The sequence below is a fragment of the Chiloscyllium plagiosum genome, unplaced genomic scaffold (genome assembly GCF_037043375.1).
Source record: "Chiloscyllium plagiosum isolate Xiang-an unplaced genomic scaffold, Cpla_swu_hap1 HiC_scaffold_28, whole genome shotgun sequence".
Taxonomy (NCBI): domain Eukaryota; kingdom Metazoa; phylum Chordata; class Chondrichthyes; order Orectolobiformes; family Hemiscylliidae; genus Chiloscyllium; species Chiloscyllium plagiosum.
This window is the reverse complement of record NW_028270166.1, coordinates 22,850,555-22,872,759: the sequence shown is the minus strand read 5'-3', so window position 1 is coordinate 22,872,759 and position 22,205 is coordinate 22,850,555. Positions and strand designations below refer to the sequence as shown.

At 39.3% G+C, this 22,205-nt stretch overlaps 1 protein-coding gene across 2 annotated transcripts in view; it reads right to left on the bottom strand.

The window, feature by feature from the left end:
• Positions 1-22,205, bottom strand: part of LOC122565097 (PDZ domain-containing protein GIPC3) — an 88,156-nt gene that overhangs the window by 3,450 nt on the left and 62,501 nt on the right. For both annotated transcript variants that reach the window (XM_043720735.2, XM_043720736.2), the window contains exons 4-5: positions 12,767-12,879; positions 9,096-9,177 (exon numbers count right to left, since the gene is read on the bottom strand). In XM_043720735.2, coding sequence (XP_043576670.2) covers positions 9,096-9,177; positions 12,767-12,879 — 195 coding nt within the window. The remainder of the gene's footprint in view (positions 1-9,095; positions 9,178-12,766; positions 12,880-22,205) is intronic.

The window sequence follows — 22,205 nt, the reverse complement described above, 5'->3', positions numbered from 1 at the left end:
GCGTGTAGATAAATATTGTTTAGCTCCTATATTTTTTAAATCATTCTTGTTCAGTTGTAAGACCCATGTCATCCAAAGTTACTCTGCCTATTGGTTATGAATGCTCACTTAACCAGATTTAGGGAGATAACCTTTGGTATGCAGTGTTCAGACTGGATATAAATAGTAAAAATGTCTTGAATGCAAGCTTCCCAGAACAATGCAAAAAAGAGAAATGAATTTGAATGAAAATTGCACTATGGTTCAAATTATTCTATCAAATTTCTCTCAGTTGATCCTTGTTTGTGGTTAACTATGATTCAAACCACATTCACCACTCATTTTTCTTTAAGAATACAGGGGAACAGTGTGATTTCTGACCATCTTTGTGGATACCTGCATTTGCTACATGTATCAATCATCCTCCAAATTATTTCTCAGTTACCATAGAAGTAAAAGAATTAAAAGTGGCTAGCTAACAGTTCATTCCCATGTTAAATGTTTCTACTACTTTCAGGAACTAATGGAATTCAGAGATTTATGATTCCTAATATGGTAAAGTGTGGACAGCTGTTGGCAGGACATTATCAGCTGTGGGAAAACTGTCTGAGTTTTTCTCTGTACGTCAGCCAGCAATGAACAAGACAGAATATGTCACTATGGACCCTTGGGCTTTATGTAATTTATTATTGTAATAACATAGAATCATAGAATGAAACAACACAGAAGGAAGCTAATCAGCCCATTACACCCATGTTGGCTCTTTGATTGATACAACCAATTTCTGTCATTTGTTGTCCTGTTATCTTTCTGATATTTGCAATTTATTTATTTAGAGTATTGTGTGCAATTCTGGGCCCCATAATTCAGGAAGGATGTACTGGCCCCGGAGTGGCTCCAGAGCAGGTTCATGAGAATAACCCCAGGAATGAAAGGCTTAACATATGAGGAAGGTTTGAATTCTCTAGGTCTATGTTCGATAGAGTTTAGACGGATGAGGGGGGGACCTAATTGAAACATACACAATACTGAACAGCCTGGACAGTGTGGATGTTGGGAAGATGTTTCCATTGGCAGGAGAGACTAGGACCCAATGGCACAGCCTTAGAGTAAAGGAAAGACCATTTAGAATGGAGATATGGAGACATTTTGTCAGCCAGAGTGGTGAATTTATGGAATACATTGTCACACAAGGCTGTGAAGGCCAGGTCATTGAGTATACTTAAGATAGGTTCTTGATTATCAAGGAGATCAAGGGTTATGGGGCGAAAGCGGGAGAATGGGGTAGAGAAACCTATCAGCCATGACTGAATGGTCGAGAAGACTTAATGGGCCGAATGGCCTAATTCTTGTTCCTATGTCCTATGGTCTTAAGGTAATTATTTTTTGACTGCTAATAGATCTTCTTCTTCTCCACAATTGGACATGTCACATTGAAATAAAATACAGATTATTGATTTTGCATGTCATCATCCAAGTTCCCACCTAGAACTTCGATGGACTGAAATGGATGTTAAGGAGACCAAAACGTAGATTAAAAAATCGACCACTCAGGCTGGTCGAGTTTCTAGAAATCAATGTGGTTTAGGAAAGAGACAGTCTAAACTGAAATTAATCTGAAATTGACTTCTGAAGAATGGGTCACTGGACCCTAAACGTTGACTCTGATTTCTTTCTACAGATGCTTCCAGGCCTGCCGAGATTTTCTATCACTTTCTGCTTTTGTTTCTGAAATTAATCTTTTCCATAAGGATAATTAAACCAGCAACAAGCCTTCTGGGAAGGTGTGAAAAATCTTTTTTCTCCTATTTTGACAGACTTTTTGAGAATATTCCCATGTAGGAGGTGGAACCGGCTTATAATTAGGAAGTTTTCAGCAGAGAAAGAATACACAAGCAAGCTTAAACTTCAAGAGCTGCTTCTGGCAGAGAGAGATGAGGGGAATGTAGCACCGAACAGAAGCTGAGGACACTCTCTGTCTGCCTCTCAAAATGAAAGAGTGCTCAGAAACAATACAGATTATCTAGATGCTTCTTTCCAGTGAGAACCAGAAGGATAACTGGGATATTCGTGACTACTGATGCTCTAATCTTAAACAGCTATTGGCTCAACTTAAAACCTTACACAAAGACACCTAATGGACTCGTTTTTCTTTCCTTTACCATCCTTTATACTGGACAGTATCCTGTTGAACTAAATGTGTGTGCCTATGCTATGTGAAGTTGGGCCATTGGCAATGTTGGTGGTGATGTATTTATGTGGCCAAACAGAGTTGGGAAAGGCAAGTGTTGATTTTGATGGTGTGTCTGGGAGATGGAACAGCATTAAGAACAGATAGAACTCACAATCTGAATAGGGTTCCTTTGACAAAAGCTTCCCATCTGATATCCAAGTGGGGTGACTACATCTCTTTTCCAGCAAATGGTAAAGTTAAATATTTTTGTACAGGTGCATTGTATCTAAAAGCAGACAGTAGGTGGGCTTTTGCCCGAAACGTCGATTTTGCTGCTCCTTGGATGCTGCCTGAACTGCTGTGCTCTTCCAGCACCACTAATCCAGAAGTAGGTGAGCTGTCAGAGCAGTACCTTTTGGGTTGCTGTGTCACTACACATTCATGTAGGGGTCGCAGGGAATGCTGCTTACAAATTGATTTTTTGGGCCACCTTTACAGCAGTACCTTTCCTTAGAGGCATATATTGGTCATGCATTAAGCTAAGTTCATTCTGAACATCTTCCCACAGAAGTATAGTTTTGACCAGCTAACTGTTTCATTCCATTAAACTGGGCCTTAACAAACACTAGAATCTTAGTAACCACATTGAGTTTCTCTTTTTCAAAGCAAACTGATTCATTGAAACTGATCACATTATGATCATTGCCAGATAAATTTCCATTTTTGTTAGAAACAAATAATGAAGCAGCATTAGTTCTATTTTAAACCTGGTAAAGTCTGTCATATGGTTGGCTCTGGAACTTACTGCTTCAGAAAACTGTTTTGAATATATACAAAGAATTTGCTACCTTTCTGACTCAGGCTAGTTGCTTTTCCCCACTGAAAATTAAAGCCTCCCATTTAAAAAACTTTGCTTGTGCCACAGACTCTCAAACCCTGAATTAATGCATTGGGATATGTGTTACCATTTCACCATCACTGTGGAGCTGCTGCTGCCTGTGGTTACTCCTGCCAGAGGATCTATTGATATGGTACAAAACATTCATCTGTCTTGTGACATCCTCATCCATTACTGCAGCTCATTTGCAATGCTCTGCGACATCCATCATCCAACTTCTACTATTTTGACCCGTCATTCTGCTCTCTCCAATTTGTCCTCTAGAAGAGACCTTTGTAGTTTTTCAGCTCTGATCAAATGGTCAAAATATTGACTTTCTTTTATAGTTTTTTACTTATTGAGTTCCTACTGCTCTTGCAATTTCAAGTATCTCTTCATTTTTCATTAGGTCTACCCTTTATGTAATATTTAGTATACCTCTAGCATCCACATTTCAAAGTCCTTTATTTTCTTCCATAGATATTTATTGTCCAAGTGTCTGAGGCAGACAAGAAAGGGGATAGACTGTAGCACCTGAATGAGTTATTTCCTCATTACAAGTTTGAGTTCTCTTGTGTTAACATATCCATCACCTTCACAAAATTACTTCTGGCTATTTTATCCTCCTTTTAACATCTGCATCACTTTTGCCATCTTCTGTCTCAACTAAGCACACTTTTCTATTTGTTTCAGTTTGATTCCATCCACTTCAATCAACACTTTGGTTTCTTCAATTGTGTTCCTTCCAACTATCATTGTTTTGGCTCAAGTCATGTTCTAAACTGTTCAATTTTATTTGATCTATGATGTTCACATAGGGCCTTTAATGATATTGCAACTAGTCTGTCATTATAATTTTGTCAATGAGGAGAATACATTCTGGCTGGAGGTTGAATTATTGACTTCAGTAGGAACTTAGGCCCATTGACTTAAGAAGATCAATGGTTTTAGCTAACAACAAGCACAAAAATGAAATAGGTGCCCTTTGCTTTCTTTTAAATGCCAATGATGAATGATGGGTGAATAAAATTAAGAGAAGTAAATGCACAGCATTTATGGAGACTCGTGTGGTGCAGTGGTTATGTCCCTACCTGTGAGCCATGAGGGCTGGATTCATGATCCACCTACTCCAGAGATACGTCATAACATCACTGAACAGGTTACTTTGAAAATAGTTAGAATTGCAGACTGACGTGCAATTCTTTCTTTTCAGTTGTCTAACAGAAAATTAATAACTTGCACAACATTTACTAGCCTTCTTGTAGTGCAGTAATATTGTCTGTATCTTGAGGCTAGAAGTTCAAGTTCCACCTGTTCCAGAGGGCTGTCATAACATGTTAGGAGAATCCAAAGGGTTTTTATAAATGTATTACGGACAAAGGGGTAACTAGGGAGAGAATAGGGCCCCTCAAAGATCAGCAAGGCGGCCTTTGTGTGGAGCCACAGAAAATGGGGGAGATACTAAATGAATATTTTGCATCAGTATTCACTGTGGAAAAGGATATGTAAGATATAGACAGTAGGGAAATAGATGGTGACATCTTGCAAAATGTCCAGATTACAGAAGAGGAAGTGCTGGATGTCTTGAAACGGTTAAAGGTGATTAAATTCCCAGGACCTGATCAAGTGTACTCGAGAACTCTGTGGGAAGCTAGAGCAGTGATTGCTGGGCCTCTTGCTGAGATATTTGTATCATCGATAGTCACAGGTGAGATACCGGAAGACTGGAGGTTGGCAAACGTGGTGCCACTGTTTAAGAAGGGCGGTAAAGACAAGCCAGGGAACTATAGACCGGTGAGCCTGACCTCAGTGGTGGGCAAGTTGTTGGAGGGAATCCTGAGAGACAGGATGTACATGTATTTGGAAAGGCAAGGATTGATGAGGGCAGAGCAGTAGACATGATCTATATGGACTTCAGTTAGGCGTTTGACAAGGTTCCCCATGGGAGACTGATTAGCAAGGTTAGATCTCATGGAATACAGGGGGAACTAGCCATTTGGATACAGAACTGACTCAAAAGTAGAAGACAGAGGGTGGTGGTGGAGGGTTGTTTTTCAGACTGGAGGCCTGTGACCAGTGGAGTGCCACAAGGATTGTGCTGGGTCCTCTACTTTTTGTCATTTACATAAATGATTTGGATGCAAGCATAAGAGGTACAGTTAGTAAGTTTGCAGATGGCACCAAAATTGGAGGTGTACTGGACAGCGAAGAGGGTTATCTCAGATTACAACAGGATCTTGACCAGATGGGCCTATGAGCTGAGATGTGGCAGATGGAGTTTAATTCAGATAAATGCAAGGTGCTGCATTTTGAGAAAGCAAATCTTAGCAGGACTTGTACACTTAATGGTAAGGTCCTAGGGAATGTTGCTGAACAAAGAGACCTTGAAGTGCAGGTTCATAGTTCCTTGAAAGTGGAGTTTCAGGTAGATAGGATAGTGAAGAAGGCGTTTGGTATGCTTTCCTTTATTGGTCAAAGTATTGAGTACAGGAGTTGGGAGGTTATGTTGCGGCTGTACAGGACATTGGTTAGGCCACTGTTGGAATATTGCATGCAATTCTGGTCTTCTTCCTATCGGAAAGATGTTGTGAAACTTAAAAGGGTTCAGAAAAGATTTACAAGGATGTTGCCAGGGTTGGAGGATCTGAGACATAGGGAGAGGCTGAACAGGCTGGGGCTGTTTTCCCTGGAGCGTCGGGGGCTGAGGAGTGACCTTATAGAAATTTACAAAATTATGAGGGGCATGGATAGGATAAATAGACAAAGTCTTTTCCCCGGGGTCAGGGAGTTCAGAACTAGAGGGCATAGGTTTAGGGTGAAAGGGGAAAGATATAAAAGAGACCTAAGGGGCAACTTTTTCATGCAGAGGGTGGTACGTGTGTTAAATGAGCTGCTAGAGGATGTGGTGGAGGCTGGTACAATTGCAACATTTAAGAGGCATTTGGATGGGTATATGAAAAGGAAGGGTTTGGAGGGATATGGGCTGGGTGCTGGCAAGTGGGACTAGATTGGTTTGGGATATCTGGTTGGCATGGACAGGTTGAACCGAAGGGTCTGTTTCCATGCTGTACATCTCTATGACTCTATGATTTTAAAAAATCCGTACAACATTTACTTTTTATAACTATACTCATAGAAAAGTGTCTGGATCAGTGGTGCTGGAAGAGCACAGCAATTCAGGCAGCATCTGACGAGCAGCAAAAATCGACGTTTCGGGCAAAGGCCCTTCATCCTGATGACGGGTTTTTGCCCGAAACGTCGATTTTGCTGCTCGTCGGATGCTGCCTGAATTGCTGTGCTCTTCCAGCACCACTGATCCAGAATCTGGTTTCCAGCATCTGCAGTCATTGTTTTTACCTCATAGAAAAGTGTACCTAATCGTCAGATTGTTGGCTTGTCCGAGGAAAGCAACAGAATTTGAAAAAGCTGAGCTCAACGGAATTAACTTGTGCCTGTTTAATATTAGGCTTCAAAAATCTAACTTTCTTCAACCATTTGATAATATGCTCAAGAATTACAACTGGAATCAGACTGTTAAGCTGATTTTCTCAAATCTACACTCAGTAGAACTATTATCAAAAGCTGTCATGATGAGGAGTTCTATTTCCCATCTGTCTTAATTGGACATTTGACCCCAATTTTAGTAGCAAAAGGGCAGTCATCTCATTAAGAGCTAATACACATGCTCTGTTGAATGTCAGCATTACAAAGGAAGAGCATTATTCTATTACTTCAATCATTTTGTGAAAAGAAAGTATTTGTTTCTAATTAAGTGCTGGAAAAAGGAAAAAAATGAGAATGATCTGGAAAGCTCATTGGCCTCTTTAAAGATAATGAGAAGTATGGTGCATCTTTGACTTCTACCATACACAAAGAATGAACAAAGGACAATCTTGCTGATTCTCTGACATATGGTTTACATTATTATAAACATGCAGTTCAAGATTTATTTTCTGTTATGGAATTGTCCTTTAAACTTCGGGAAAAGCCAAGGAATGAAGAGGGTCACGTGACATATTCTGAATTCATGTGGCCACAAATTAGATTATCTACAGTGTGGAAACAGGCCATTCAGCCCAACAAGTCTACACCATTCCTCTGAAGAGTAACCCACCCAGACCCATTTCCCTCCGACTATTGCACCTAACACTATGGGTAATTTAGAATGGCCAATTCACTTAACCAGCACATCTTTGGATTGTGGGAGGGAACCCACACATATACAGGGAGAATGTGCAAACTCCACGCAGTCAGCCAAGGCAGGATTTGGGTCCCCGGTGCTGTGAGGCAGCAGTGTTAACCACAGAGCCACTATGCCACCCATCAAATGCTTGTTAAAGATTAAAGGGAGTTCAGTTTCTTTCACTGGGAAGAAAATGCAAAATATTCACACATGTAAACAATAATCCAAGCAACTATCCTGATGCTAAATAGATTGTTAGTCTCCAAATCCCATGGATATTACACATGTTTATACTGTAAACTGTCTTTTTAATTCTAGGAGAAAATAAAGTTTAGAGTCTACCCAAAAACTAGTTAGCATTATCACTTGGAAACAAGGCCCATGTAATTAACTTTGCTCTGGAGATGGATTTCGAGAGGAGCAGTGTCCATAGGAATCCATCCAATGTAGGATCATGTTTTAAATTTACATAATCACAGATATAGTCAAGCAACTGAGAGAAAGGGAGAGGAGAGAAATTTGGAATCTACAGGTCTCTATTGTTCTCTGTGCAAAATGTGAATAGGAGGTCATGTTTACTTCGAAGAGATAAAGGAGAAGAGTGTGCAAGAGACCACAGTAAAGAGCATTTTCATGAAGTTGGAAGCTTTGCCTATATTTGACTAGTGGCAGTGTTCTCTAGGGTAACACACATCACAAAATCAGTTGAGAGGTTAGATATTATACAGATGCAAATGAGAAAAGGAACCAAGAATCATTTTGAGTTGGTTCAAGGAGAATAGAGCACCTACTTAAGAGTAATGTAAACTATGAAAGGAGATCTTAAACAATTTTAAATATTAAATGGGATGATCTTAGAATATTAGTTGCCGAGCAAACAGTGTTTAGTCAAGCTTGGTTTTAGTTCGTTACAAAATCCTAAAACTTGAGATCTAATGTGATGCTTTGAGTTTTTCCATGGAAGTTCTAATTCCCTTTTAAAGATTTTTGTTCTTTATGGGGATTGCAACAGTATTTATAGAACTTGAATAGTGAAAAGCACTACAGCAAACTTCTTATTAACCAGCTCCTATGGAACTAGGAGTGTGTCAGTTGATCAAATAGTCTGGATAATCAAGAGGTACGCATAACCACAGCAAACTCTGACCAAGTGAAGCTTTGAGACAACAACAGCCCTCAGAAAAGTCTATGTAAAAACATCAACACACCTCCTAAAATCAATGTGAAATCACACACTAAATAATAGAAACGCAATGTGAGGTATACACTTCACTGCTACACTTACAGCATATATACTCAGACATCACAGTAGTTTGCAGTATTTAAGGTATATCATTTTTGTCAGTTTATCAACAGTCAGACTTGATAAGGTGTTGGTTAAAACAAGTTTACTGTATTACATATTTGACTGTATTACATATTTGGCTGGTCAAATGGTTGTGCTTGGCAAATAGACTCAATTTTGTTACGTTGAGAACAATATCCAATATTAGTTACATTTTTGCTATGATTGGATTTGAATAACAATTTTGATTGCTTTCGAGTTATTTACCAGCAAAGAAATCTGTATCCTGTCAGCAATCTGGGAATGGGAATAGAGAGGAAATATTGCAATCCAGGTCAATGTTTGCGAATGTTACTTTCTTTTGACTTTAAATAAGTCTTTTCTAAGTGGGAGTCCATAATACAAATACACTGATTCCTGAAGAAGGGCTTATGCCCGAAACGTCGATTCTCCTGTTCCTTGAATGCTGCCTGACCTGCTGCGCTTTTCAAGCAACACATTTTCAGCTCTGATCTCCAGCATCTGCAGCCCTCACTTTCTCCCATAATACAAATAGTCAGTCTTAAGTAGCCAGAAAAGTATTTAGTAGAAGACTCACCTAATTCTGTATCTCTGATACCCATATAGTTTTCCAACAAGTCATCCACCTTCTTAGTTGCTCGTTCTTCAAACTCTGTTGGCTAAAGAAATGGAAATTTTGATCCTTTTCAAAATCAAAATTGTGAACAGATTCCCTTCAAAACCACAACAGTTCGGAAAATTTCAAGTTGCTCCAAACCAGAGTATGTGGCTTTTCCTGAGATCTTCATCTTTTCGTACAAAGTTTGAATTCATAATGGAGCATGCAAGGACTTTGGGTACTGAGGCAAGCAGTTTAGAAGGCAGTGACCAGATTCCAACAGTGATAATAGAAAGAAACAAAGCTATTCTAATGTGATAAATGACAATTTCAATTTTGTTTCTGAACAAGAAATCTAATTAAAGACATATTCTGTTATTCCAGCTTCTATAAGGTGTCAGTCATTGCTGAACTAATAGACCACATGCTGAGCTCAAGGCATTTACTGATTTTGAAACCTAATTCAAGGACTTACAATGGCTACATAATGTCAGAACAGAAGCTTCCTGCTAAATTGCCTAAAAATAACAAAGCATAAAGTGTCTCATTTCTATTTAAAAGCAGAGTGTTTGAAAGTCAATGGAGAGGGACAGTTGTGGTGATAATTTTCAAGATTTCAAAAGTAATTGCTTACATTTTATCACTGTGGACTGAATTAAATCACAGCATAAAACATGACATTGGAGACTAAGGAGATTTTTTAAAAACATTTTCGACTGTTCTATGGCACTTTCTTCAATGGAAAATAGTATTGAAATGTATAATAATGCTACCAATAGCTGTCAATGTAAGAGTTAATTTATCCTTTGCTGGTCAAATCACTTCATTTAAAATGGAGATGGATTAAAATACAGCATCCAATGGTGACATTTGAAGGTGTTAAAACATTTTCTGCTCATCTTCTGGATTATACTCCATAATTTAAAAATGTTCCTCACAATGGGAGCTCTGATCTCTGAAAAAATGCATGCACATTTTGCCACCAAAGGCCTTTTACATCGGAACAGATTTTGCTGAAGCTACTCGGATGCTGCCTGAACTGCTGTGCTCTTCCAGCACCATTGATCCAGAATCTGGTTTCCAGCATCTGCAGTCATTGTTTTTACCATAGGAATAGGAGTAACCCATTCAGCCCTTCAAGCCTGTTCCACCAATCAATGAGACCATGCTGATCTGTGACCTAACTCCATATACCTGCTTTTGGTCCATATCCCATAATACCTTTGCTTATGTGGCACAATGGCTCAGTGGTTAGTGCTGCTGCCTCACAGGGGGCTGGGTTCAGTTCTAACCTTGGGCGACTGTGTAGAGTTTGCACATTTTCCCCATGTCTGTGTGAGTTTCCTCTGATTTACTCCCACAATCCAAAGGTGTACAGTTAGATGGATTGGCCATGCTAAATTGCTCATAGTGTCCAGGTATGTGTACATAGTCATGGAAAATACAAGGATAAGTGGGGTGGGTCTGAATGGGATGTTCTTTTCAGAGTTGGTGTGGACTCAATGGGCCAAATGGCCTGCTTCCACACTGTCAGGATTCTCTGATTATTTACCTACAGATGCATGTTTATGCCTAGGGCTGCATCTTTGCTGCTACTTCTTAATTCCCTACACCTTTAAGTTTACTCAGGGCTATTGATGGGTTTGAGTGGCTTTTAAGATTCCAGTGTTTGCTGAACCACTCCTCACCTTTAACACACCCTACATTTTCTGAAATTGCTGTTTCTTTGAAGCTGTAAATATCACCATTAAAATGAGCATATAAATATGAAAATAATAGATTCGGTGCTTGCAAGCTGTGCCATTCCATCGGATCCACAAATCCATTCATTTCTGATCCAATGCATTTGATCCTTAGGGCTGTACAAGCTCAAATAAAAAATCCTTGCAAGCAACTATTGCACCATAAATACCACATCAATCATTCCGGTCTGCAACCCTTTAAGGGATGATGACAGATTATTTTCCGTCCCTTTTTTGGCAACCTTCTGCCAACAGGTTCAATCCAGGCCAACAATTTGTTTCCTTAAACTAAGTGGAAACCTATTTTTGGAGGTCTAGCAAAGTTGATCTTTGCTGATTCATACTCGTGAAAAGCCCTCACCTTCTACATCTTTACAGTCAGGGCTGGATTAAAACATGCACTTTTCATTGTTGAAAAGAAATTGCATGAAGATTGTCCTAAAATTTCATGAGTTTATTCTTCCCAGTTTATTCATTTCAAAATAGAAAAAGAAAATAGACCTAAACTTCTATGCGGTCTATCTCTAAAAACAGTGCTTATTTGTCCATTTTTGGGAATCCTTCACCTAATTCCATTTTACCTATCCAGGTTGTAAGTTTGCTTGCTGAGCTGGAAAGTTTGTTTACAAGGAACCTCAACCTGAGCAACCAATCTTCTCAAAAATTGCAAAGTACCTATCCAGCCCTAACTAAAGAAGTAACGGCAAATGGTTTTTCTTCTCACCCCTGCACTTTGGGAGTTCTTCAATGATCAATCCACAGATGCCTTACATCTCTCTTCTACACGCAGGCCTTAATGACATCTTCCTGAACTATAATCCCAGATTTAATATTTACACTGAAGACTCCCAACTCTGCTGTACCAGCACCTCTCTCATTTCCTCTTCTGTTCTTAATTTGATGTACTGTTTGCCTGACATCTGATATTAGGTGACATGCGGACATTTCTTCCAACAAAATATTGAGAAGGCCTACTGATACTACCATGAACTCCATTCCTTAGCTCTGACCCTCTCCTTGCTTCAGCCATGGTGTGAGGTTAAACCCAACTGTTCACAATATAAGTATCCTAAATATACCTGTAGTGATTTTTGACTCCAGATCCTCTGCATTACCTACTTTCATCTCTACAACATTGCCAAATGTATCCCTGCCTTAGTTCACCCACTGTCCAAACCTTTATCTGTGCCTTAGTACCACTCGACTTGAATTTTCCAATCCTCAACTGGCCTGTCTCCCACCTTGCAACCTCTTTAAACTTCAGCTCATCCAAAGCACTATTGAATATTTCCTAACTTGCTTCAAGTCTTGTTTGCCATATCTCCATTGATCTACAATGGCTTGTAGACAGGTAATGCTTTTAGTTTAAAATCCCCATCCTTGTTTTCAACTCCTTCTTTGGACATATACTGTCTACTTAACCTCCTTCAAGCCTACTTTATCAGTATTCCATCCATTCTGACCTTTTGTGCAACACCTTTCCCCAGAGGGAAAATCCAGTAAAAAAAAAATTGGTAATACTCACAAATGAATGCAGTGGCCATAGTTGACTTTCATTTTGAAATGTTAAAGATGGGTCAACCAGTATATGTCATTTGAAAGTTTTACTAGTTTTTCTTTCTTTGAGCTGTCTAGATTCTAAATCTGGTATTTCTCCCTAAACCTTTCTCTCCCTTTCACTCAGACACTCATTAAAACCTAATCCTTCAGCCAAGGCTGCTGGTCATATCATTACCTTATGTGGTTTAATGTTAATTTGCTAAGTATTATTGATGGTTATTTATGTTATTTGATTCTCTCTCCTGTAAACTGCCTTGAGCCATTTAGCCTGTTAAAAGCACTTTATAAATTTAAATGCTCTGTGGAGAAAGGCCCCAGCTGTTGTATTAAATCGATAGTGTTACTTACAACTTCTTCCACTGTTGCAGTGCCTTTTGATCTTAAACGCAAAGTTTCCCTTCCACTTCCAACTTTTCCCTCACCTGTAGATTTGCCACATTTTGTTCTTCGAGCAATCATGTCTGTAAAATTCAGATTTAAATGTTATTGATAAACTGAACATATCTGATTCAGCATCAAGAACAAATCGCTTCTTAATCCTACAATTGTGACCCACGTAATATAGATGTGGCTATACATCCTATTCTGAATCTATGGAATCCAATGAAAGGATAAACCAGAGGAGGTGAATTATGAGCTCCTAATTGACTATCACATATTGTACACTATTGCACAGCCTCAAAATTATCCCTAGATAATGTAAGAATACAAGATGAAGAGACCATCAAAAAGGTCATGATTCCTCATAGGACCCAGAGTTCTTTGATAGTCACACAAGGAAATTTTATTCAGTTCGTGCATACATTACACCACATTTATACAGTTGTGTCATTTATACAGTTTTGCTGAAGATTCATCTTACAAATGAGGGTTCATAGTTGTGAAGAAAGGCTTGCATATCAAGGCTGGAAAATAAAATAATAGTTCTAGTAGCAGCTGTCAAAATTAGGAAGCACCTTGAGAGAGTAAACAGTGAAAGATGGTTTCCACTGCTTTATGAATCTGTAACTGCAAGATATAATCCTAAAAGTGTCATTGGACTGAAGTTTTATAAAGTGGCTTATTGGAGCAGGGAATGCTTTGCAGTAAGTGAATTTGAGGCAGAAGTTCAATTTCCTATGCTGGTGGACACCCAGCACAAACTCATCAAGACTTTGTGGTACCACCCCTGCCCCCAATGTTTCCTGGGATCAGCTGTACTATAATAATCATGGGAATTCCATGGTGAGATTCCCATTTTTGTACCCTGTAGTTGACATTTGTAGACTTCAGGCATATAATTTGGATTGAATATGTTCACCGGGAGTGGATAGGATTAAATTAAATCCTCTTCACTTTGTGCTGAAGGCTGGTAATCTACCTATGCTTCTGCTGTCAATATTGGTGCAGCAACGATGGTGATATACATACCTTACAATATTATATTATCAAACGATGGTGCTCACTTTTGGTGTTGGGTTATAGCAGACCTGCATTTCTTTATGAAACTCACCATTTTAGCCTGCTAAACTTTCTCCTTTTCTAACATTCTTACCTTTTCAATCTGGGTTTAGTAATTTTGAAGTTTGTTCTGTTAAGCGTATGACACCCTAACTCACTATTAAACCTCAAGAACTAATTCAGTATATCACACTGTCTGTTTTTAACACTATTTAAACTTGTCCTCAACCTTCCTATTGCTGAAAACTCTTTTCTCAGAAAAATAATTCTTGAGTTATAAAATGACCATTGTTTCAAGTTCAGTAGGGAGAGGCTGTGTTTAATAGAAATGGAGAAAGTGAGGACTGCAGATGCTGGAGATCAGAGCTGAAAATGTGTTGCTGGAAAAGCGCATTTCTTTAATAGAAATGCCAAATGAAGTCATTAATTTTCCAAACAGTTTCTCAATTAACAGACTTCAACTGCATTCCAAAATCAATACATCTTCCCCTTTGAAATGCATCACACATGGAAAACACTTACTGTTTAATAGGAACAGCAGTTGCAATCCTGTCTCAGTGTTCCACATGAACAGAAGGTTCCAGATGGTGGGCACCACTGAAAAGTCATCAGAGAACGCAGCCCCCAAACTCAAAACAAACCTAATAGGTACTCCACGGCCATTAACACCCTGTAAGCATTAATCTTTGGAGATGAACCTTTTGTTTTAATTAAAAGAAGAAGACCTCTTCAGAGAGTTACTGGCCAACCTGATGGTCAGCAGCTCTTAGGTCTCAGCAGTGCCATAGGGAGCAATGGCCATAGCTGGAACTACACCATTCCCACAGAACAAAGTGGCGGGCACCCAGGATATAGCTAAGTCAGTCGGAACAGGAGAGGTGGCCTCCAGGCTGGGAGGGGAGGGTAATCAGCTAAGTCTGGTTGCAAAAGCCAAGGGTGAGGAGAGAAGGTCTGCTGCCATGGATTGGGGAGTAGATTTTGAGTGAGCTGGTTTGATTGTCTACTTGTTGTGTTTCACAGTGAGTGTGGTGAAAAGAGTGCAGTGTAAAGAACATGTTAAACTCAGGGACTTGGTGTAGACAGCCAAAGGATTTTACCTTCAACACTTGTTGTGGAATCTTGATGCAGTAAATGTTTTAAAAATCTGTTCACTGTTGTTATGTGAAAGTCATGTACCAAATATGCTTTCAAAAATTACGACTAAAAATTATATCTAAATAGAATAAATAATTTAGGCTAAGGTTTGATAGCACATGTCATGTGCATCTGACTCTGCTCTGCGGTATGTGGGATGTTGTGTAGAGTGAGGCTGAGCAAATGTATCTGCAACAATTACGAATATATGAATCAAAAGCAGTGGTTGGCTATTTGGTCCCTCAAGCCTGTTCCTCCATCCGATAAAATTATGATTGATCTGTTTCTCTTCTGAACTCCACATTCCCATCTACCCTCGCTAACCTTCAGTTCTGTTGCCCTAATAAGCATCTAGGTATTTCCACCTTAAAAACATTCAATGACCCCACTTCTACTGCCTTTGAGGCAGAGAGTTCCAAAGACATATAAACCTCTAACAGAAAGGTTTTCTCTCTTCTCTGTTCTAACAGGGTAACCCCATAGTTCTACACTTATAGGAGGAAATATTCTGTCTATGTTCACCTTGTCAAGACCATTCAGGATCTTATATACTTCAACTGCTGACTCTCCAGTGAAAACAAACTATGTTTACTCAATCTTTCATAGAATGCCTATAGAATGGAAGCAGAACATTCAGCCCATCACGTCCACACTGACTCTCCAAACATCTTCCCACCCAATCCTTGTAAACCTACATTTAACATGGCTGATCCACCTAACCTGCACATCTTTGGAATGTGAGAGGAAACCCACATAGACACAGGAAGAATGTGCAAACTCCACGCAGACAGTCACCCCAGGGTGGAATTGTACAAGGGTCCCTAGCACTTTGACGCAGTAGTGCTAACCACTGTCCACCATACCACCTATAAGCCAATCCATCCATTCCATGTATCAATATAGTAAATCTCCTCTGAACCACCTCCAATACATTTACATCCTTCCTTAAAGAAAGAGTCCATAACTGCACAATCTTTGAGATGGGCTCTCATCAATGTCTTGTATAACCGAAGCTTAATCTCCTCACTTTTATGTGAGGCATCTCATTTACCTTCATGTGTGGTATCTATATACCAAAGTTTTGTGCCTTATTTAGTGATACACTATGTGATCCCTCTGCACCTTTATTAAGTCATTTATATAAGTTGTAAAAATAGTTGAGGGTTGAGCACAGACCCTTGGGGAATTCACCCATCAATCCTGCTGATCTGAAAAAGGCTTATTTATGCATACTTTCTGTTTTCAGTCAGCCAACCAACCTTCTGTTCCTGTTATTACGTTACACCCACACCATGAGTTTTTATTTTGTACAATAAACTTTTTTCTGGAATCTTGTTAGATGTCATCTAGAAATCCAGATTTGTATATAAACAGGCTGTCTTTATTCACAGCACATGTTATTTCATCAAAGATTTTTAATAAATCAGTTGAACAGGATTTCCCCTTCACAACATCATGCTGACTCTTCCTAAATTACCTTGAGTTTTTCCAAGTGCCCAGTTATAACCTCCTTAATACACATTCTAACATTTACGCCATGATAGACATTAAGCTAAATGACTGAAAATTTCCTGATTTATACTTCCATCCCCAGAGGGAATATTTGCTGTTTCCATTCTAATAGAAACATTCCAGAATTTAATCACTTTTGGAAAATTAACACCAACACATTTACTACCTCATTAGCCATTTATTTGAAGACCTTAGGATCAAGCCTGTATGGACTCAGAGATTTATCTACCTGCAGTTATCTCTGTTTGAAGGTTAGTTGGAGATGTTCTGAGACTTTAAGGGAGCAGTTTCAGGAGAAATTGCTCCAGAATTTGGTCATATCTCATAGCATTGGTTCAGAATAGAGTCTGGTGATCAATAGCACATGGAGTGAAAGAAATCTAACTGAGACAGAAAAGCCATATACAATCCTGACACATTGACATTGATGTTGCTTCGTCAAAACTCTGAAATTCCCTCCCTAACAGCCTAATGGGTTACCTACACCAAATGGACCACAACAACACATTGTCAATGAAACCTAGGGATGGGCAATAAATGCCAGCAACACACACTTCCCATGAAAAAAAATAAAACAAAAAAAAGTTGATGTGCTTGCTGCCTATGTGGATACAGACAAGGACAATTGAATAACAGCCAGACTGGCGAGTACAAAATGTTTCTTCAGTGTACACACTGAACCAAATCACAACAATCACTTCTGAGCAGCAAGACAAAGACAAGGTAAGATGGATTTCTGGACAAGAACTAGAAAACACTGTCTCGCTTAACCTCAAAGAGGGTGCCTGGTGAAAAAAGCAACTTGAAACAACAACCATTCACCTAGAACTCAAGGCTGTCTGAAAGCTTTGCTACTACTGAAGAAATAATTTAATAACAAAAACATTCAGGACTCAGCTCATTCTCACAATTCCAGAATTTAACACAATTCTAAGAACTTCAAAGCACAATTGCCTTTAACTTCTTGCTTATACCTGATAGAACACATCCCCACCACTTTATATGCTCATTAGCTGTTTGTTTGTTGGATGTTGCATCTTAATTAGGTTTTTCAAGATGGGGGTAATAACATTTCTCTTCCTATTTCTCAAGAATTCTTTGCATTTGTCTCCTTCATCTGATCTAGTTAATTATATTAATTGAAGTGTGATAACTGCATACTAAACAGGAAACTAAACTATTTGTTGGAACTGACTGAGAGGGTGGTTAAAAAGAGGGTAGCCAACTCCTCTTTGGTTGCAACAAAGAACATTATAAAGGAAAAGCTAAGATGCAGTCATTATGGTCAATGCTAGAACCAATGCAGAGGAGAGAGAAGGTATTAGATCTGGAGTGGAGAATCCCAGGATCTCAGAATTCAATTTTTGTTTATTAATGTTGAAGGCCAGAAAACTAATTTTACACCTTTGATTAGATTAGATTACAGTGTGGAAACAGGCCCTTCGGCCCAACAAATCCACACCGACCCGCCAAAGCGCAACCCACCCATACCCCTACATTTACCCCTATACCTAACACTACGGGCAATTTAGCACATCCAATTCACCTGACCTGCACATCTTTGGAATGTGGGAGGAAACCGGAGCAACCGGAGGAAACCCACGCAGACACGGGGAGAACGTGCAAACTCCACACAGCCTTGATGCCACCATTGGCTGGGCAAGGTTGACATTTTGCCTTCCACATGTCCAATATAGGTGTAAATGGAAAATCACACTAAAAAGTTCAAATGTCTCAATTGTAATTGAACATTCACTTATGAGTTCAATCAAAACTTTCCATCATGTAAAATCATATAATGGCCTCGCCTTAATAATCTTTGGTAATGGAAATTAATGAATTCTGTAAAGTATTTGGGATCTCACACGCAATAATGCTGATTTCTTGCGAAACAATGTCGACTTTAATTCACAAAATTACATATATTCATCTTCCAAAGTTTGATCTTGAGCACAGCAAATGTTTCTGATGATAAACAGGAATTTTGAAGAAGTGAGACAATAGTTTCCATGATAAAAATTAAATGTGAATTGATAAACTGAGATGTAAAAGGTGCTACAGCATGGAAGTCTCTCTATTCACTTTGTAAAGAATAGCAGAACTATGAAGTGAAAGCCATCATCAAGCTTGAGGGATTAGCATTTAAAACAAAACAGAAATGTTTGGTTCAAACAAATCTGGGCCCACTTGAGTAATATGTAAATATTGAACAGGAATATAGACCAAAAGGGTAAGTGGAACCAAAAGAAACAATGACTATTTTGGAATAATTGCAAGGGTCTAAAATGTAACTTCAATCCGATCCAATTCTAACTAAAAGAAATTTGAATGCCAGCTTTCCAGACTTGTTGCCATTTGATTATGATCTGTTAGCTTTGTTTGGCATTACTTTTGGAAGCTGGCTTCAGACATATTTAAGGAATCCTTCATCCAGTGATAAACTATCTCTGACTATAAATGTAGCACACAGCTGTACACTTTTAAAGAGAGGTCAGGTTGATGGTGGAGGATAGTGCAGAGCAACAGCAGTTAAAGGGCTGCTGCTGCTATTTAAACACAAACAATTTAGAGAGGCAGTAATGCAATAGGTATGTCAATAGATGTTTAATCTGGTAGCCCAGGCTACATTCTGAAGATGTGGGTTCAAATTCCACCGATATCATATTGAAATTTGATCTCAACAATAATCTGGTCTAATGGTTGTTTTTGATTGTTATAAAAATCCATCTGGTTCTTTAATGTCCTTTGGGGAGGGACACTTGTCATTCTTACCCGGTCTGGGGTAAGAATCCAAGCCCACAGCAATGTTCTTGACTCTGAACTGTTTGATGGACAATTGGTAACATCTACTGAATTAATTGAAAAAAAAAACTTTAAGGAAAGAAATATACAACCCTAAAGGCTTAATTGCAGATTGTTCCTTTTAATTGATTTTTGAATAAAGAAGTGTAGCAATAGTATTAGGATTGTAGCATATGCCTCACATCACTGCAGTCCACACTGCATGCAAGGTGAATAATAGGATTGATGCTACCTTCCTTATCGCCCAGTAATCAGGGGAAAAGAGCCAGCCTCCACATACCTAGAAAAATACTTTCCCTGGCTTTTAAATGGTACAAACACTAGAAAGGCATTCCTCTCAACAACATATATATCACTTTTAATACACTAGAATTGAAGGACCAACAGTTCTTGAGTGTTATTGTGTTAGAGACAAAGAGGGCAAGTGGTGAAGTGAAGGACAGATTTAAATGTTGGAGAAAAGTATACAATGTGGAAGATGGGTTCAGCCTATATTCTCAGAAGTTGAGAAGAGTGTGATGTGACCTAATCAGGGGCTTGAAAGATAGATGCTGAGAGATGGTGCTGCCTGCTGGGCAGTCCAGAATTGGGTTTCATAGTCTCAGGGTAAAAGGTCATTTCGGATTGAATGAGAAAGTTCTTCATATTGAAAGTTATGAATTTTTCTGAATTTCTCTCCCAAACAGCTATGAGTATTCATTGAATATAGTCCAGACTGAGAATGATAGATTTTTGTGTATTCAGGGAATCAAAGGATATGAGGATAGCACAGAAAAGCAAAGTTGACATAGAAATCCGGCATGAATCTATTGAATGGGGAAGCAGGTTTTAATGTGTTGTGCAGCTTGAACTGTTCCTATTTCTTACACTTATGTACATAATATACACATAATAAAAATATTGAGTTAAATGTACATATTGTAAATATGTTTGAGCAATAACAAAACATATATACATATGAACATATGAATTAGGAGCAGGACTAAGTCCCTCAAACCTGCTTCACCATTCAATAAGATCACAGCTGATCTGATTACTCCCCACATATCCCATCTATCCCTGGTTACCTATCACCCTCTTGCTTATCAAGTATCTATCTATCTCTGATCTTAAAACACACAAAAGACTCTTCTTCCACCACCTTTTAAGGAAAAGAGTTCCATTGTCACTTTCTATGAGAAAGTATTGCTACTTATTTCTGTTTTAAATACAAGACCCCTTTATTTTAAAGCAGTGGGGTCTAGTTCTGTATTCTACAAGAAGCAGAAACATTATTTTCATATTAACCCTAGCAAGTCCTCTCAGGATCTTATATGTTTCAATCAAGTTGCCTTTACACTTCAAAACTCACGTGGATACAAGCCTGGCCTGTCCAACATTTCCTTATATATCTCTCACTCCAGGCATTAATCTTGCAAACCTTCTCTGAACTGTTTCCAACACATGGACATCCTTCTGTCAATAAAGAGACCATCACTGTGTATAGTACTCAAGACGTGGCCTCAACAATGTCTGTATAATTGAAAGCCGGGCCTACTTTAATATTCAAATCCCCTCACAATTAACAATGATATTCTATTAGCTTTCATAGAACATAGAACAATACAGCACAGAACAGGCCCTTCGGCCCACAATGTTGTGCCGAACATTTGTCCTAGCTTAAACACCTATCCATGTACCTATCCAATTGCCGCTTAAAGGTCACCAATGATTCTGACTCTGCCACTCCCACAGGCAGGGCATTCCATGCCCCCACCACTCTCTGGGTAAAGAACCTACCCCTGACAACCCCCCCATACCTTCCACCCTTCACCTTAAATTTATGTTCCCTTGTAACACTCTGTTGTACCCGGGGAAAAAGTCTCTGACTGTCTACTCTATCTATTCCCCTGATCATCTTATAAACCTCTATCAAGTCACCCCTCATCCTTCGCCGTTCCAATGAGAAAAGGCCTAGCACTCTCAACCTATCCTCGTACAACCTATTCTCCATTCCAGGCAACATCCTGGTAAATCTCCTCTGCACCCTCTCCAAAGCTTCCACATCTTTCCTAAAGTGAGGCGACCAGAACTGCACACAGTACTCCAAATGTGGCCTTACCAAGATCCTGTACAGCTGCAACATCACCTCACGACTCTTGAATTCAATCCCTCTGCTAATGAACGCTAATACACCATAGGTCTTCTTGCAAGCACTATCCACCTGAGTGGCAACTTTCAAAGAGCTATGAATATAGACGCCAAGATCCCTCTGCTCTTCCACCTTACTAAGAACCCTGCCGTTAACCCTGTATTCTGCATTCTTATTTGTCCTTCCAAAATGAACTCCATCTGCCACTCCTTAGCCCAGCTCTGCATCATATCTAAGTCCCTTTGCAGCCGACAACAGCCCTCCTCACTATCCACAACTCCACCAATCTTCGCATCATCTGCAAATTTACTGACCCACCCTTCGACTCCCTCTTCCAAGTCATTAATAAAAATTCCAAACAGCAGAGGACCCAGAACTGATCCCTGCGGAACTCCACTTGTAACTGGGCTCCAGGCTGAATATTTACCATCTACCACCACTCTCTGCCTTCGACCGGTTAGCCAGTTCCCTATCCAACTGGCCAAATTTCCCACTATCCCATGCCTCCTGACTTAAGCCTACTATGGGGAACCTTATCAAATGCCTTACTAAAATCCATGTACTCTACATCCACTGCTCTACCGTCATCCACATGCTTGGTCACCTCCTCAAAGAATTCAATAAGACTTGTAAGGCAAGACCTACCCCTCACAAATCCATGCTGGCTGTCCCTAATCAAGCAGTGTCTTTCCAGATACTCATAAATCCTATCCCTCAGTACCCTTTCCATTACTTTGCCTACCACCGAAGTAAGACTAACTGGCCTGT